Source organism: Mustela lutreola, chromosome 17, assembly GCF_030435805.1.
Source record: "Mustela lutreola isolate mMusLut2 chromosome 17, mMusLut2.pri, whole genome shotgun sequence".
NCBI lineage: Eukaryota > Metazoa > Chordata > Mammalia > Carnivora > Mustelidae > Mustela > Mustela lutreola.
In genome coordinates this window covers 21,525,539-21,543,158 of record NC_081306.1, presented here as the reverse complement: position 1 = coordinate 21,543,158, position 17,620 = coordinate 21,525,539, and the positions used below count along the sequence as shown (strand labels likewise).

General features: G+C 57.6%; 2 protein-coding genes across 6 annotated transcripts in view; both read left to right on the top strand.

The window, feature by feature from the left end:
- LOC131819772 (serine protease 33-like) overlaps positions 1 to 12,104 on the top strand; it is a 24,481-nt gene extending 12,377 nt beyond the window's left edge. For 2 of the 4 annotated variants that reach the window (XM_059155080.1, XM_059155079.1), the window contains 8 exons: positions 1,910 to 2,035; positions 4,893 to 5,072; positions 6,024 to 6,127; positions 6,520 to 6,552; positions 6,676 to 6,838; positions 6,946 to 7,217; positions 7,445 to 7,614; positions 7,812 to 8,584. In XM_059155080.1, coding sequence (XP_059011063.1) covers positions 6,082 to 6,127; positions 6,520 to 6,552; positions 6,676 to 6,838; positions 6,946 to 7,217; positions 7,445 to 7,614; positions 7,812 to 7,970 — 843 coding nt within the window. In that variant the 5' untranslated portion in view covers positions 1,910 to 2,035; positions 4,893 to 5,072; positions 6,024 to 6,081 and the 3' untranslated portion in view covers positions 7,971 to 8,584. Of the gene's footprint in view, positions 1 to 1,909; positions 2,036 to 4,892; positions 5,073 to 6,023; positions 6,128 to 6,519; positions 6,553 to 6,675; positions 6,839 to 6,945; positions 7,218 to 7,444; positions 7,615 to 7,811; positions 8,585 to 9,933; positions 9,995 to 12,018 lie in introns of those variants that run through there. The other 2 variants (XM_059155082.1, XM_059155081.1) reach the window with 2 other exon arrangements.
- Positions 11,828 to 17,620, top strand: ELOB (elongin B). Of its 2 annotated transcripts, none has more exons than XM_059155088.1 (4): positions 11,828 to 11,968; positions 13,557 to 13,691; positions 14,777 to 14,882; positions 17,451 to 17,620. In XM_059155088.1, exons 2-4 carry the CDS (start codon positions 13,569 to 13,571, stop codon positions 17,561 to 17,563), a joined length of 342 nt encoding a protein of 113 aa, XP_059011071.1. In that variant the 5' UTR covers positions 11,828 to 11,968; positions 13,557 to 13,568; the 3' UTR covers positions 17,564 to 17,620. The 2 variants fall into 2 exon arrangements, with proteins under 2 accessions (XP_059011071.1, XP_059011070.1); XM_059155087.1 differs by lacking the exon at positions 11,828 to 11,968 and adding an exon at positions 13,308 to 13,403.

The window sequence follows — 17,620 nt, the reverse complement described above, 5'->3', positions numbered from 1 at the left end:
TGGTCCTACCATCTTCATGTATTTTTGCTCTGAGGTCTGAAGAGGTTTCTCTACCTTTTCTTCAAATATGCCGGGTCACCCTTCAGCTACATCCATTTTCTCATTCAGCCCTTGCCCCAGACGATCTCTCCCAACAGCACCTTCAAGGTCTGCCCTTTCTTGTTCTCTGCTCACTCTTTCCCTGGGTAATTCCTGTGTCGTGTTTGCCAGCACGGCGGAGGAGCTTCCTGGGGGCAGCGGCTAGGATCCTCCAAGTCCTCTCCTGTTCCATGTCATCTCTCGGTTCTCCTGGAAGGCGGTGCCATTGATTCAAACAGATGTTTCTGGTGCGTGCATGGGCTTTCCGAGAACATTGCTTTGTCCTTGGTGGTTGTACGGTGGTCACAGACTAGTGCCAGGCCGCCGACACTCCCCCCAGGCACTCCCCTAGGAGCTGGCCCTCGACCAGCTCCTAGGAAATCACCTCTGAGCCTCTGGAGTGTCTTGCTTGACAAGAGCATCTCTGTAGACAGGAGCCTTGTGCCCCTCCAGATGGTTAACGCTCATAGCGTGGCCGCCGGCAACATTTAGGGCCACCCTGTGCCCTGGGGACCTCTGGAGGCGCTGATGTTGCCACAGGGGCTCTGTGCTCACGGGGTGGAAGCCAGACAGTAAAACCTCCAGACCCCTGGGCTCACTCACAGGAGGGTCCCCGGTGGGCAGGTCCCTGCTGGGAGAACCGAGCTCCGCCCATCTGACTCTTTGAGTCAATTTCTGCTAAAAGGAGCCTTGGGATTAGGAGAGGCGTCGCGCTGAATCTGTGCCTTGCTTTGGGACATGCTGCCATCTTTATTATGTGTCCAATCCATGGACGGGGGGATGTAGTTCCATTTGTTTAGGTCTTTAATTCCTTTTCCCGGGGACCCTGGGTGGCTTGGTCCGTTAAGCATCTGCCTTCGGCTCAGGTCATGATCCCAGGGTCCTGGGATGGAGCTGGACTTGGGGCTCCCTGCTCAGCTGGGAGCCTGCTCTTCCTCTTTCTGTCCCCCTGCTTGTGCTCCCTCTCAAATAAATAAAATCCTTTATAAAAATTTCTTTTTTTCTTTCTTTTCTTTCCTTCTTTTTTTTTTTTTTTTTTGAGAGAGAGAGAGAGAGAGCAAGAGAACATGCAAACTGGAGGGGGGGGGCAGAGGGAAAAGGAGAGAGAGAACCTCCAGGAGACTCCAGGCTGAGCACAGAGTCTGGTGCAGGGCTAGATCTCATGACCCTGAGTTCATAATTGGAGCTGAAATCAAGAGTCAGACCGCCCCCGCCAGGCCCAGGTGCTTCTAGGTCTCCCAAGTTCTTTCAGCAATGTTTTGTAGCTTTTTTGTGCATAAGTCTTTCATCTCCTCTTAAATTTATTTCCTTTTTATGACTTTTGATGCTTTGAAAATGAAATTTCTTATTAAATTTCCTTCTAGAATTATTCACTGGTGGTATAACAGACTCGTCTCCATCTTGGACTCTACGATTTCGCTGACTTCACTTATTAACGTGGTCCTCTTTTGTGTGTCCTTTATGATTTTCTGTATATAAAACTGCATCATCTACGAATAGAGATACCGTCACCTCTTCCTTTCCAGTTTGGATGTGTTTTATTTCTTCTTCTGGGCTAACTACCCTGACTAGAACTTTCAGTAAAATGTCAAATAGAAATGGCAAAAACTGGCCTCACTGTCGCCTTCCTGATCCCAGGAGGAAAGCTTTCAGTCTTAGATATTTGGTATGATGTTAGCTGTGGGTTTTTTACAGACGCCATTTATCATGCTGAGGAAGCCCCTTCCGTTCCGTTTATTGAGGGTTTTTGTAATAAAGGAGTTTTGAGATTTTGCCAAGTGCTTTGCCCGCATCAGTTGACCCTGTGGTTTCTTCCCTTTGTTTTGTTCAGGTATGAAGCCCGTCGTCCTGATCGATTTTCACCTGTGGAACCACGCTTTCATTCATGGGCCAGGTCTCACTTGGCCATGACGTACAGTTGTTCTGAGATGTGCTGGGTTCAGTCTGCTACGATTTGGTGAGGACTTGTGCACAAGCATCCGTAAGCGTTATCAATCTATTGTTTCTGTCTCTCGGGATGCCTTGTCTGGGGACGGCATCACCATAATGCTAGTCCCGGGGAAGAGTTAGGAAGTGCTCCTTCCTCTTCTATGTTTTGGAGGAGTTCAAGGAGAATGGGTGTTCATTTCTGCAGATGTTTGGTGGAATTCACCGTTAAAGGCATCTGGTCCAGGCTTGTCTTTGCTGGAATGTTCCCAGCACACATTCAGTCTCTTAATTGCTCTGTTCAGATGTTCTGTTTCCTCCTAATTCTGTTTTGGTAGTTTTTGTGGGTCTAGGATTTTGTCCCTCTCATTGCTGTCATCTAATATGTTGGGGGTACAACTGGTCATAGTCCCTTACAGTCATCATTATTTCTATAAGATCAGTAGTAATGTCCTCACTTTCGTTGTCAGTTTTGTCCGTCTTTCAAAGAACCAAATTCTGGTTTCGTTGATTTCCTCTATTCTTCTACCCGCAGTTTGATTTTGTCTGTTCCTCTCTTTACGATCTCCTTCCTTCTTCTACCATTGAGGTCATTGCACTCTTCTTTTTCTATTCCGGAAGCTGTAAATCCAAGTACATTGGATTTTTCTCCTGTGTTAATGTCGCCGTTCCCAGCTGTAAATTTCCTTCTGAGGGCTGCCTGTGCTGCGTCTGTTAGTTTTGGTGTGTCTTATTCCCATCTGCATTCATTTCAAAGAGTTTTCTCATTTTCCTTGTGAATTTTTTTTTTAAATTCAATCCATTGGTACGGAATATGCTGTTTCATGTCCACATATCCATGAATTTTTCAGTCTTCTGTTAGCGGCTTCCAGCCTCAGTCCCCTGTGGCTTGGAGAAACTTTTCTTTTCTTTCTTTCTTTTTTTTTTAAAGAATTTATTTATTTATTTGACAGACAGAGACACAGCGAGAGAGGAAAAACAAGGAAGACAAGCAGCGGGAGGGGGAGATGGAGAAGCAGGCTCCCCGTTGAGCAGGGAACCCAATGTGGGGCTTCATCCCAGGACCCTGGGATCATGACCTAAGGCAGATGCTTAATGACTGAGCCACCCAGGCACCCCGGGGAAACATTTTATATGATTTCAATCTTTTCTAATTTCTTGCAGCTTATTTTGTGGCCAGACCTACTGTCTGTCCTGAAGGGTGTCCGTCGTGCCCGAGAGGGACGTGTGTTCTGCCGGTTGTCCGGGCAGGTTCTGTCAGTGTGTGTTGAATCTTGTTGCTCTCCGGCATCCTCCGGCCCTCTTCCGGCTGACCTCCTCTTTGGCGATTCTGCTCGTTATTAAAAGTGGCGTATGGAGCCTCCCACAGTGGTCAGAACCGTTTCTCCCACTTGTTCTGAGCCACCCAGGCGCCCATGATTCTCACAAGTTTTAACTGAAAGTCTGACGCTCAGACACAACCTCTGCTCCTTTCTGGCTGTTGTTCACATGGCCTGCTTTCCCCCACCTTCCATTTTCAGCTCCGTGTGCCTGCAACTCTAAAATGTCTTGCATGGGGATGCCTGGGTGGCTCAGTTGGTTGAGCAGCTGCCTTTGGCTCAGGTTGTGATCCCGGCGTCCTGGGATCGAGTCCCACATCGGGCTCCTTGCTCAGCAGGGAGCCTGCCTCTGCCTGCCATTCTGTCTCCTGTGCTCACTCTCTCTCTTGGACAAATAAATAAAATCTTAAAAAAAAATAAAAATAAAATGTCTTGCACGCCGCATGTGCTGGGGTCCTGTGTTTGTGATCCATCCTGCCACGGGGTTCCTCCAGAGTATTTAGTCCGTTTACATTAAAATTAACTACTGACGAGTAACCTCTCCCGCTGTTCTGTTTGCTTCCTGTATCTTGTCGTGTCTAATAGCTACGTCTATGTCCTGGATATTTTTTATTTCCTCCTTTTGTGTTTCATTGATTTTTAAAAAATATTTTATTTATTTATTTGACAGAGAGATCACAAGTAGGCAGAGAGGCAGGCAGAGAGAGGGAGAAGAAGGCTCCCCGCTGAGCAGAGAGCCCAATGCAGGGCTCAATCCCAGGACCTGGGATCATGACCTGAGCCGAAGGCAGAGGCTTTAACCCACTGAGCCCCCCAGGCGCCCCTGTTTCACTGAGTTTTATTACCGTCCTGTGTTGATTCCCTTCCCAGCTCCTGTTCTGTTTTTGTAGCCATTGTCCCGGGGATGATAATCAACAACTTAAACTTACTTCATTTTGTTTTATTCAAGATTTTCTTTTTTTTAATTTTTAAGTACTCTCTTAAACTCATAACCTTGAGTTTAACCTTGAGGCTTGAACTCATAACCCTGAGGTCAAGAGCCGCATTCTCCGCTGACTGAGCCCGCCAAGCGCCCTTATAGCAATTTATTTTGAGTCAATACTGGCTCAGCCTCAGTAGTATAGAGAAATCCTGCCCCTGTACAGCTCTGTTCCTCCCTGTTAAGCTGTTAGCATCCAGTTTCCATGTCGTGCAACCATGAGCAGAGACGTCCGATTGCTTTATGCCTGTGTCTTCAATTATGCAAGGAGAAAAGAGAAGTGACAAACCCAGACTGTAAGAACACCTCTACCCGAGCCGTCTCTCCTCCCGTGAAAGGATGCAGTGTCCTTTGTTGCCCAACGGCTCCCTTTCACGCTCCGCATCACGGTGGGTCTGCCCGCAATGCTCCCTTTTGGCATCTGGTTATTGAAGAATCTCCTAAACTCTCCCTCGTTTCTCTGAGAGACAGCCATGGCCTAGGCACCAGGAACAGAGGTGTCAGGGCAGTACCCTCCTCGCCAGCACCTTGTCCTTGGACTTGGCAGTCATGTTTGTTTTGGGGCTCAGTGTGCCTTTCTGTTCTGGCAGCCAGAGCGGAGACAGACACCCAGACTTTACCTCCCAAGGAGGAGATGAACAGCCGTGAATCAGGCCTCCTCCATCACATGTCAACGCACACAGTGACAAGCCTGGGACAGAGTTAGGGCTGGGCAGGAAGGCGCCCCAGGAGGCCGGGGGCAGAGTGGACAGCTGCGGGATGAGGAGGAGGTGAGCCAGAAGAAAAGAGCTCCAGAGACTTCTGGGTGGTAGACACAGTCCAGGCCTGACTCCCCGACCCTGGTTCCCAGCATCGACCAGGTTCATGAAAGCCAACAGCCTCGCTGTTCCGGCCACACCAAATTCAAGAATGGACTGTTCCTCAGGGTCAAGTCTGCTTCTGGTCAAGCAAGGAGTGCTGGAGGCTTTGAACCAGCCGTGCCTTGCGTTGAATTAGTGCAGAGTGGGGAACTGAGTAGAGCTTGGTGTGTGCGGCCACGCCGGGATTTCTGGACAGAATGGTAGTGTTCACAGGCTCCGTGACCAGCACGAACAGCAGCCAGGAGCCGGGATCAGGTTCAGGGATGAGCTGCCAGGGATTCTCCAGCACTTCCTGGCCTGACCGCAGCCCTCCGCCCCATCCTTAGCCCCCGAGCCCAGGCCCCCATCCCCCCTCTCAGGACCGTGGCCCAAGCCAGGTGTCCTTTGACAAACCCAGGAGTCCCTTTCCTGCCACCTCGAAAGTGCTGCTCAAAGCATCTTTGTTTGAGGCTCCACTGGTGAAGCCACAGCCCCGCCCTGGCTCCTTAATCACCCCCTGGCCAGGCCCTCACAGCCTCTGGCCCTTTAAGCCCCCAGGTCCTCCCCTGTGCAGTCAGCAGGGAGGGCACTGGCCAGAGGGTGAGAGCAGGCTTCGGACACTGCCAGGGTAGGCGAGGGCGGCCGGCAGGCAGAGGGGCTAAGGTGGTGGGGCGGGGGCCTGGGGAGGCCAAGGGGGCTCAAATCTTGTGGGAGCTGGGGGGACAGGTGTGGTCCCTAGGGCATGGGCAGAGGGTCGTGCATAGGACCTGCCCCCATCCCCCATCCCCAGGAGCCAGGATAGATCCAGGACCAACCAGGGGCTGAGGAAAGACAGAGGGCCTCTGGGGCCTGGGCTAGGACCCTCCTCCCATCTCTTTGCAGGCTCTGACCAGAGTCCGCACCCTAAGCTGGGCCACCCTTACCAGGCTCTGAAGACACCATGAGGGGGGCTTCCTGTCTCGGGGTCTTGGTCCTACTGCTGCTGGGTGAGTGGGGGTCAAGGGCCGGGGTGGGGGGGTCCCTGATGTTCCATCACACCCCAGTCTGGCCTGGTTCCCCTAGAGCACTCAGGGACACCCTAATCTTGGCTTCACCGGTTCCCCTTCTCCCTGTTAATGACCATGGGCTCTCCAAGCTCCTGTGTGCGCATGTGTGTAGGGGTGTGAGACACCTCCCCCCCCCCCCCATCAGGCTGCCCTGGAGAGGGTTAAATCAGGTAACCAGGCCGGTGTGGTGATTGCACAAAAGCCTGGCACCTGGTCTGTGTGACGAGTATGTTCCACCCTCCTTCCTAATCTCCGACATCCCTCCCCGGAGCCCCGTTATCTGACACCAAATTCCTAATCCAGGCCTTTAGCTTTGCTGCTTCCTCCTCCAGGAGCTGCTGGGACAGCGACGCGGGAGTCTGCAGGTGAGGACGCCTCAGAGTCCCTGAGCTCTCGGCGCGGCGTCTCCCCATCCCACCCACCTCGCAGCCTACTCCCCCCCCACCCCCGTCTTCTGCCCTCCCTCGAGTATCCCTTGTCCCCCTCAGCCTGCGGGCATCCCCAGGTGTCGAGCCGGATCATAGGAGGCCGGGACGCCCGGGTCGGACAGTGGCCGTGGCAGGCGAGCATCCAGCACCGCGGGGAGCACGTGTGCGGGGGTTCGCTCATCGCCCCGCAGTGGGTGCTGACCGCGGCGCACTGCTTCCCCAGGTCGGAGGGTGGCGGGCGGCTTCGGGGCCCCGGGGAGGGCGGGGCCTGGGGCGGGGGGGCGGGGCCCGGGCCCGAGGCTCCAGCGGCAGCTTGGCCCGGTCGTGCAGGCCGACGCTGCCGTCCGAGTACCGCGTGCTTCTGGGGGCGCTGCGCCTGGTCCCCGCCTCGCCCCGCGCACTCTCGGAGCCCGTGCGCAGGGTGCTCCTGCCCCCAGACTTCTCCGAGGACGGCGCCCGCGGCGACCTGGCGCTGCTGCAGCTGCGCCGCCCGGTGCCCCTGAGCGCCCGCGTCCAGCCCGTGTGCCTGCCCGAGCCCGGGGCCCGCCCGCCCACCGGCACACCGTGCTGGGTCACCGGCTGGGGCAGCCTGTACCCGGGAGGTGAGGCCGGGGGCGGGGGCTCCTCTCCATCACCCTCTGACCGGGAACCCCAGCCCCACGCTGTCCCTGTCCGGAACTGGGCGCGACCTCTGGGGAGGTCTTCCCTGTTTGTCCTTCTCCTCCCAGTCAGACAGGGAGTCGTGCCTGGCTCCCCGGCGTCAGGCTCGTCAGCCCTGGTCTCTCCCAGCTCTCAGAAGTCCTCCTCCCACCCCCTGCCCCGACCCCAGTGCCCCTTCCAGACTGGCGACCTCTGCAGGGAGTCAGGGTGCCACTGCTGGACAGGCGCACCTGTGACCATTTGTACCACGTGGGCACCGACGTGCCCGGCACTGAGCGCATCGTGCTGCCGGGAAGCCTGTGTGCGGGCTATGTCCAGGGCCGCAAAGACGCCTGTCAGGTGCGCAAAACTGCCTGGAGCCCTGGAGTCTAGGTCCTGTGCCTAGTACCCGCCCTCCCTCCCTCCCTGGAACCCAAGACAGAGGGGCCATCCATCCTGGCCCCTAACCCGGAGGCAGCACCTCGGGGACTAGAGCCCTGGGACTGCCCTCCCACATCTTCAAAGGGCTGAGACCTAAGCTTGCATTTCTCCTGCAGGGTGACTCTGGGGGACCCCTGACCTGCATGAGATCTGGGCGCTGGGTTCTGGTGGGCGTGGTGAGCTGGGGCAAGGGCTGTGCCCTGCCCAACCGTCCAGGCGTCTACACCAATGTGGCCACTTACAGCCCCTGGATTCAGGCTCGCCTTAGCCTCTAATGCAGTCACACTGACCTGGAGCCAGAGGCCGGGGTCCCTCTGAGGACCTGCACAGTACCCCCACCTTGTACCTCCGACTTGAGGCTCATGGGTGGTATCATCCACCAGTCCATCACCGTCTCCTCTATAGGGCCCACCAAGCCCTAGCCACCAGTCCTCCTCCAGAAGCCTCCCGTGGGGGAGGGGGTGTGTGCTGTGTCACAATCCCTCCCTTCCCCTCCCCTTCCCGCTCATATTTACCCTTCTCAGCTCCCGCCCCTGGGTGCCCAGAGACAGGCAAGTCAGCTGGTGCACCGTCTGGCCTCTGGGCCCCATTTATCTGTTTGTCTGGAGGAAGTCGGGGACAGTCAAAGTATGAGAGGGAATCAGGCCCAGGAGATGCTTCTCCATGGCTGTGGGGGATCCCCAGTTGACAGCCAGTGGGGAAGCGCCTCCCTGCCACAACCGGAAGGAGCTGAATGAACCTGGGACCCAGTGCCCCCCCCATGCCCCCAGGCCTCCAGCTGAGAGCCCATCAGGCCACCCCACAGGCCAAGCCCTTGAACCCGGTGGAGCCCTCCCAGACTTGTGGCCCCCAGAGCTGTGACTTAATAAATGCAGGTGTTGCAGGCTGCTCTGTGAGTGGTGGTCATTTCCGATGGAGCAATAGAAAACGAGTATAGACCTCGCCCCCCTGCAGGGGAGGTGCCCCCGAGGCCTGGGTGGGCCAGCCCTAGGCTCTAAAAGGCTCAGGAGCCTGGGACACCTAGCCCCATGCCCTCTACCCAAGCAGGGCCGGGAGCCCCCAGACAGGCCTGGCCAGAGCTTCAGCCGTGCTAGTTTCTGTGGTGGGGCCCCTTGCTGGGGAGAGTCTGGGGTTGTGTCCCTGCTGTGGCGAAGGCCCCCACGCCCAGGACCACGCCCTGCCACCTGCATCTGGAAACCAGGTGAGGCCCCTTGCAGCTCCCTGCCCGCCCTTGTGTGCCTGGGACCTGGTTCCTGTCCCCTCCCTGCCGTCTGCTCCATTGGCAGGCGGAAGACCGACCATCCCAGTAGATACAGCTCAGTGTCTGCAGAAAGATCAAGAAGCTGAGCAAAACCTGGAAACCCCAAAGCCTAATCTTTGGGGCTAACAGGGTCAGTGGGGCCAGGAGACCTGGAGGAGGCCATCATCAAAGATGCGGCCCCAGGGGTTGGAGAGGAGCGCAGGCCCCATGCTCGCCTCCTCCTTTCCCTCCCAGGAGAGAAGGTAGGCGCTCCAGGCCGGGCAGGCAGGTTGGGCCCACAGACTTGGGCCACAAGGGGGCTCCAGACTGCATTCTCCCTGAGGCCGAGGGCCATCCGTCCAGGGAAGCGCTGCTCCACTGTCCTTGGGGGATGGTTAACAGGGAGCAGGGTGTCCAGAATGGGGCATGGCTATGGGCACGTCCGCAAGGGGACCCCGGTGGCCCCTGCTGGGTGAGGCCGGCCATCCTCGCTCCCTCCCTCAGCCTGTAGCCAGCTAAGGGACCTTCCCCAGGATGCCTCCCGAAGCGCTGAGATGGGCACAAGCCAGGGGCTGGGAGCCGGTCTGCCTCAGCCGTGGACCTGCTGCGATTGGAGGAGTGGGCCGCACTCAGAGGGCCCCATGTTTCAGAAGGGTAACCCGGGAGCTCAGTGGGAGTGTCCGGAGTTGGAGGGGCGGGAGCTGGGCTGGAGGGGAGGGGTCCGCACAGACGAACACATCAGCTGCTTCTCATGAAGCCCCTACCAGACGCCACGCGGAGGGCTCTGCTGCACCGCTGCGTGGGAAATCACCTGATACCCATCAACCAGACGAGAAAACTGAGGCCCCAAGTCACGCAATGGGTAGATGGTAGGCTGGGTCACGCAATGGGTAGATGGTAGGCTGGGATTGGCCCAGGAAGTCTGACTCTGTAGGCAGCTGGGGATGGGAGGGCGGAGGTTCCAATCCCCTTTACTCTCTCTGCTTGCTTCCCCACAGCGCAGAGTCTCCAGTGGCCCCCTTTCTCTCGGCTCCTTCCTGCTGTGCGTCTATCCGCAAGGTCAGTGGAGATGCTGGGGGGCGTGGGGGGTGACGTGACCTGCTAGGTGACAGGCCGGGAGGCTGTGCCCCCTGGGAGGCACCAGGTCGCCCAGGGTGGTTCTGGGGAGTCCCAGACAAGGGGGACGCTGGGCTCCCCTGTAAGGCAGGCATTTCCCAGCTGCCCTGCTGCTCCAGTTGGTGATGCTGCAGCCCGAGGGCCTAGGCCCTCCCAAGACCACTGACGTGGCCTCGGTTTCCCCTTCTGTCTTCTGACTTGATGCTGCTCGCCCTCTCATGGTGGCTGGGAGGGCTGAGAAGATGGCTAAGGCCCTCACCTGCCGGGCATGTCCTGGCTGCGCTAAGAACACTAAGTTCAGAAAGTGAACTCCTGTTCACTTTCACCAACGGGGGGGGGGACAGGCCCAGAGAGGGTAAGGGGCATGTTGGGCAGGCCCCCCCACCCTCCTCACCACCTCCCCTAGGCTGGGTGACCTCCCACAGAGGGGACCGCTGTAATCAGACACCAGTCATCACCCAAACCCCAGCACTGGGCTGTGTGTGTGTTAGTTCCGTAACGCCCCCAAGTGCCCTGCGGAATCCAACTGTGTATCCCCTTCGTGGATGGGAAAGCAGGTTAAGGCTCAGGGCCTTGCCAGAGATCATAGTTACTAAGCTGATGTTTGAACCCAAACAGCCTGCTGGAGGGTGGGCGGAGACAAACATGATCTTTGGAGGGATGGAGTGTGGGCCCACTCAGGTGACTCCCAGTAGGTATCTTGAGCTGTGACACCGGCTGGGACAAACCTAATAAAGCAGGTGTCTAGGTGGCAAGAGTGCACACGTTAGGGACAACGGGCCAGGGTGCAGCTGGGACAGAACATGGTGGGTGGAGAGGAGGCCCCTCCTTTCCCCACCCCTCTGGGCTTCCATCTTTCCCTGTCTCATTCCGGGACATTGGCTGGATGCCACTGAGAAACTTCTTGGCCCCCACGGTCTCCACAGTCCCCACGCCTCCCCTGCCGCGTGCTCTCCTTCCTCAGCAGTACAGGATTTAACGCCCCCAAATCTCTATACACAAAGAGGCTGAGATTAAGATGGAAATCTTTGGCCTGAGCCAAGGACAGGCCACAGCCTCCTCAGATCACCAGCAGGGCGGGGGAGTTAGCAGGGAGCCACGGCCACTGGATCAGGGAGGGAAGAGTCACAGGAGGGGAAAGGACTTCAGGGGGCTCTGGAGAAGGCAGAGGCTAGAAGTCAAAAATAATAATTTTGGTAATAGTTTTAGAAACACCTACTGAGGACCAATTCTTTAAAAAGATTTTAGTAGAGAATATGAGCAGGTGGGAGGGGCAGAAGAAGCAGACTGCCCGCTGAGCAGAGAGCCCAATGAGCAGGGAGCCCAATGTGGGGCTTGATCCCAGGACCTGGGGGATCACCACCCCAGCCAAAGGCAGACGCTCAACCGAGACCCCCAGGTACCCCCAGTACCGATTCTTGGCGAAAATCCATGAACTTTATAAACAGCTGTTCTCTCCTCTTAAAGACGAGGAAACTGGGCTTTCATGACCTTAACTGCCCAAAGCGGCATAGGCTGCACCGGGACGGAGGATTGGAATGAATCCCCGGGGGGTCTGAACACCAAGCCCAGCCTGGGGAAAATTAGTCAAAGGAAACCTAGTTTAGAACGCAGCCGGGAGGCCAGCAGGGGGCGCTGTCAGCTTTCTCGCTCATCAACCGCGGCCCCCACGGGGAGAGTCGCACGCCCGGGCAGGTGCACGCTACCTGACCACCCCAGCTGGAGGAAGGCAACAGCCCAGCCAATGAGAAGCCACTACTAGAACTCACTTTATTCCAGTTAACTTTTTCGTTTGCAACAGCCCTCCCGGTTTCGCCTTTCCTCTGTTACCAGAGTTTCTCTCCCTCGTTCTGCTGACTTGCCTACGGTTTTGCGGCAGCTTGCTCGTCCTGGCTTGTAATTCTCCGCTTTCCCCAGGTAAGCCCAGTTTCGCTGGTAAAATAACCGGCAGCTTTATTTTTTTTAAGGGTAATAGCTGTTAGTCACCAGCTTGATTCACGGCCAAGGCAGCAGCAGGTTCAGCTTCTAACCACTCTCAAGAGACGTCATTCACATCGCAGCCCCCAACATCAGCAGCGCTGTTTGGCATGCAGGGCCACCCACCGGCTCCCTGGGTGCCCCGGCATGGGGGACACGAGCCGTGAAGGATCCAGCCGAGGCGCTGTCCCTCCCAGTACTGGCTACGGGAGACAACACATCTTGCCCTTGCTCTAGTGTAAGTGCTATCTGGGGCAAGGCAGGACAGGGACCGAAGGACAAGGCCTGCTCTGTTGAGAGGGAAGCCCCCTGCAAGGACATCCAGCCCGGGAAACCAAGTCTAGGGGTCCTTCCAGAACCCCAGTGCACGGAGCCAGCCAAGGCCCCTGGGCTGGGGGGCTCCTCCTCCCTCCTCCCCTGGGCAGCGAGCACCAACTTTGGCAAAGGCTTAGGGCATTTTTAAAAAGGATTTTATTTGTCAAAGAGCGAGCGAGCATGCGAGAGAGCACAAGCAGGGGGAGACTGCGGAGGCAGTAGACTCCCCGCTGAGCAAAGAGCCCAGTGGGGGGTCTGGATCCTAGGACCCTGGGATCATGACCCGAGCAGAAGACAGACCTAAACCTACTGAGCCACGCAGTCCCCTGGAGCCTTAGGACATTTTCCCTGGGAGTTCCCCCGGCCCACCTCCTCCCCCAACACCCACGGACAACTTCCTAGGGTCCTTCCCGGCCACAAAGCCCAGGCAAGGCTGGCCGTGGAAATGGGGACAGCCGGAAGAGCCAGAATTATCACCCCCCCCCAAATGGCGGCAAGGGAGCCCCTCAATTATGAGACCTCCCTCCCCACACACACCAGCACAGATGGTTTCGTTGAGACGCAAAAGTCCTGCGCCCCGATGACCAAGATACACAGCATTCACTGGCCCTCCCTGGGATGTGGGGCTACTATACACTCGCCACGTCAGTCCCAACGTTCCCCGCCATCCGGTCGATGCTGCGTCCAGACCACCCCCTCAATGCTACCGGAGGGGTGGGGGTGGGGCTCAGCTTTGCCACTCCCAAGATGGCGCCGCCACCTGCCGCGCGGGCCCCCGGCCACGGCGCCAAGATGGCAGCCAGACATACAGTCGGATCGAGCGGCAGGCTCGCATCACTTAAAATGGCGGCGGCGATAGCGGCGGCGACGGCGGTGGCGGTGGCGGCAGCCCTGCCGCCGCCGCCGCCGCCGCCGCCGCCGCCGCCGCCGCCGCCGCCGGGCGCGAGGCACGCTGGGGCGGGGCGCGAGGCACGCTGGGGCGAGCCGCGCGGCCTGCCGGGAACGGGGCGGAGCGTGGCCGCGCCGGCGCGTCGAGGGGGTACAGGCAGCAGCCGCGATGGTGAGCGGGTGCGGGGGGAGGGGCGGCGGGCCGGGCCGGCGGGGGTCGACGGGGGGCGGCGGGCCGCGCGGGGTGGGGGTGGGGGTGGGGACGGCCAGCGGCGGGGGAGCGGGGGCGCCGGGCTCGGCGCTCACGCCGGCCCGCCGCCCCCAGGACGTGTTCCTCATGATCCGGCGCCACAAGACCACCATCTTCACGGACGCCAAGGAGTCGAGTACCGTGTTCGAGCTGAAGCGCATCGTCGAGGGCATCCTCAAGCGGCCACCCGACGAGCAGCGGCTGTACAAGGTGCGGCCCCGGGCGGGCGGGGACGGGCGCTGCGCGGCGGCCGCGTCGTTGGTGTAAACAGTGGCCGGAACTCCCCCGCGTGGAGGCGAGGCGGTGCCGGCGCTCGGTGGAGGGGCGGCCCCGGGGGTCGCGCGGGGGCTCGGCAGCGCGTCTCATCCCCGCAGCGGAGGGCTGGGGAAACTGAGGCTGGGCGAGGCGGCCGCTCAGCACAAGGTCAGCGGCAGAGCCGGGGTTTGAACCCCGTTGCCTTTAGGGCCCCATGGGCCCGTCGGAAGCGCACCCCTTCAGCCCCACTCCTTACTGTCGGCAAGCCAAGGGGGTCGGAGTGAGTAGAGGCCCAGCAGGCCTCCGCCAACGAGCGCATTATCCCCATGCTCCTGCCGGTGCTCTGAAAGCCTGTCCTTTCCCCCTCAAACCCACTGCAGTTAAGTAGCGAAGATGGCTTGGGGCTTCGGGTTTCCATGGGGCAGTCCGTCCTCTTGGCCCGATTCGGGCGTCCAGCAGCATGGCGCCTCTCACCTGGGGGCCCTGGTCTGACTCTCGCTGGAGAGTGGGAAGTGGGAAACTGGCCTTTGATTCCAGACCGAGCTCGTCTCTGAAAGCCCCTCCTGCCGGGCGTCCAGGGACGCTTCCCTGCCGCCTGTGCTCCTTCCACGTACTGCCTTTCGTGTTTTCTGGGGGTGCCTCACTCGCTGGAACCTCGGGGGTGCCCGACAAGTTGGGAATTCCGAGAATTCCCAGCTTACCAATAAACTGCACATCAAAAAGCTCGACCGCTTTGTCCAAGGTCGCAGAGCTGGGATTCAAATGAGGTCTGCCCGTAGATCAGGGACTCTTGAAATTAGGATCACCTGGAGACTTGGAAGGGAAAAAGAGATTCCCCAGTGGTAGCCTGGAAGGTTCTGATTGGAAAGTGTTGTGTGTGGCCCTGTGAATTGTGTTTGCTATGTTCTGGGGGTGCTCCTGGGCCCCACTTGGGGCCATCTATCTTCCCTCTTCTAACTTTCAGGGTATTTGCTGACCAGGGAAGTCTTTGGGACCCACCCCTTCTGGGGCCTCTCCCAAAACCCTGCCTCTCTCCTCAGGATGACCAGCTTCTGGATGACGGCAAGACACTGGGAGAGTGCGGCTTTACCAGTCAGACGGCCCGGCCGCAGGCCCCAGCCACTGTAGGGCTGGCCTTCCGAGCGGGTGAGTGGGGCTGCCAGACCAAGTGAGGACAGCCAAAGGAATGGGTCACCGGGGAGCCGCTGGTGCTCCTCCCAGCGTCAAGGGCAGTGTCTTCCTAGGCCACAAAGCGCAGTCAGTATGTATTTGTTTCTCGGCAAGATTATTTAAAAAAAAAAAGGCAGAGGAGATGTTTGTAGAAATTGAAGCTTATTTCATGAAGGATTCAAACAGTCCGAGTCACGCTACCAGCTTGTGTGCGCAGAGGTCTTAGCAAGTACTGGGTCCTGTAGTCTGCGTTCTGTTTCCATTTTTCCATTTAATACTCAGTCCCCACTTTGGAGACTGGAAACAGGCAGTCCCCTGGGGAGCTGCGGTCCAAATGCAGACTGCGGGGACCTGCCCTGAGCTGAGCACTGTGCCATGCAGTGTTTGCAGCCATCACAGCCCTCCAGCATCTCCACACGCACGCTTGTGTTGTGCCCATTTTAAGGATGAGTAACTGAGTCTGAGGAGGTGGGGTCACTGCTGCTAGATCTGGAATCCAGGTCTCTGCCTGCCCCAGGAACTGTGCTCTCATGAACCACATGCCCCCTGCCTAGTGTTTAGAAACACAAGGGTGGAGGTGGCTCACTGCCCTCCAGTACACCCTCTTCTCCCAAGAAAAAAAGAGGTTTGAATTTTATTGTCTCTAGAAACTTGAACAGGGGTTCACAGCCGTGGACTCAGCCTTGTGTGGATGGCTGTATAGACTCAGGTGGTAAGTTTTTCTGGCTTCTTAGGAGAAAACTATAGTGAGGCCTGAGGAAGGCGCGTACCACCTTAGCCACTGTCAGATTTCATGAGGGTCACTGTGCCAGGCTTCAGCAGCTCTGGCTTTGGGCGCCTACTTCATGCCTCCCGTCCTCCTGGCTGGAGTTCCGACTCCATAGCGGCATGTGGCACTCAGGCCAGGCCAGCCTCACAGGTGGTGTGAGCCCCCACACACCCCGGGCCTCGGCCTGAGGGTGCTTGGCAGATGAGTATCTAAGGGGCCTCTCCTGCGGGTCCCCTCTGACCCTCTCAGTGACGTGAAGGCAGGCGCACAGCTGGTGCAGACTTTGTACAGAGGTGTGCTTGGGAGGGGGTTACGTGAGGGAACGGCGCATCTCCCATTCTGCTTCCTAAGCCCGGGCTCAGGTGCATTCCCCCAGGGGTTCCCCGGCCTCTCAAGGGCAGGTGTCTCCTGCAGGCTTGTGGGGACTCTTGGGGAGGATGTCGTGGGCCTGTTTTGTCCGCCAAGAGCTCAGAACAGAGGGAGGGCATTTGTTTTTCCCATGACCCCAGTTACGGCATTGAATATGGGGGTGACTAGCCCCTAGGCGGTTGTCACCACTGGGACAGGTGATTGTTGTCTTTATAGAGGACAGTGTGGACCAGACTAGATGTTCTTTGTTCCTCCTTTGGGCTACTTTTGTTGCAAAAATGCCCTTTGCGTGGGTAACTGTTTTCCTTAAGAGTTTTTGGAAGGGCAAGACAGAACTTTCCAGCGCAAACTGGCTGCTCAAATCAAGTGTTAAAGGGCGGTTTCCAAATTTAGCTAATCAAAAACGGAATTGTGAACGAAGGCAAGAATGGTCACTGCATATGTGTGGCTTGGAAGATGAACTAGTTAAGCTGAGCCAGGGTCCAGTTTGGCACTGCTGACCTCTGGGGATCAGGCCATTGGGTGTCCACGGCAGGGTGGTTAAGCATCTCTGGCCACTAGGAGAGATGGCCTTCTGCCCACTCGGCCAAGTTGTCACAAACAGAACTGCCAGACGTGGGCAGCTGTCCTCGGTGGTCTAACTGGTTGAGAACCTTGAGCCAGGGGGAGAGATGTCTCCCTGTTGGAACAAAGTGCAAGAAAGGTTGCAAGTGGGGCTTACCTGCTCTGCTAAGGCAACAGAAACCAGAGGGGGCTTTCTGGAGCTACTGTGCCAGTGGGGGAAGCAGTTTGGTCAGTCAAGGCCATTTTGGCAAAGTGGTAGGTAAGTGCTCCTGAAGTGACACACAGTTGGGATGCAGTGACGATCTATGTAGAGAGGCTGGGGAGGGCTTCTCTGACGAGTGACGTTTGGGTTGTCCCCTTGATTTCCCCCAACCAGCCAGAGTGACAGGCTTGGGCCCAGCAAATACAAAGTCCCCGAGGCAGGAGAGAGCTTGATGTGGGAACACAGGAGACAGGTGGACAGAGGGCAATGGACTTGAGATATTTTATTCAGAGTGTCATGGGAAGCCACTGCAAGGCTTTACACAAGGAAGAACAGTCTGGTTTGAATCTAAAAATCTGTACTTGGTAGAGAGGTGTGAAAGGGACAAGGAGATGGTGGAGCTTCGGGGGGGGGGGGGGACAGATGGGCAGGGGTCCCCACAGCGTCCCTAGTGGGTATAAAGGGTGAGGCAGAGGACTCTAGCATGGGGAAGGCGGGTGGGCAGTCCGGCTGGGCATGTAGGGGGGATGCAATTCTAGTAGGGTCATGGAGGAGACTCTGAAGAGATGGGGAAGTCAGAGGACCCCGGAAGCTGGCGCTAACCGTTCCCTCCAGCTCTCTCAACCTCCCTGTCCACCAGATGAAGCTTTTGAGGCTCTGCGCATCGAGCCCTTCTCCAGCCCACCTGAGCTGCCCGATGTGATGAAGCCACAGGACTCAGGAAGCAGCGCCAATGAACAAGCGGTGCAGTGAGAGGGCCCTGGGCCCACCCCAGTGCCCACCCCCCTCAATAAAAGAGATTTGGGTGTC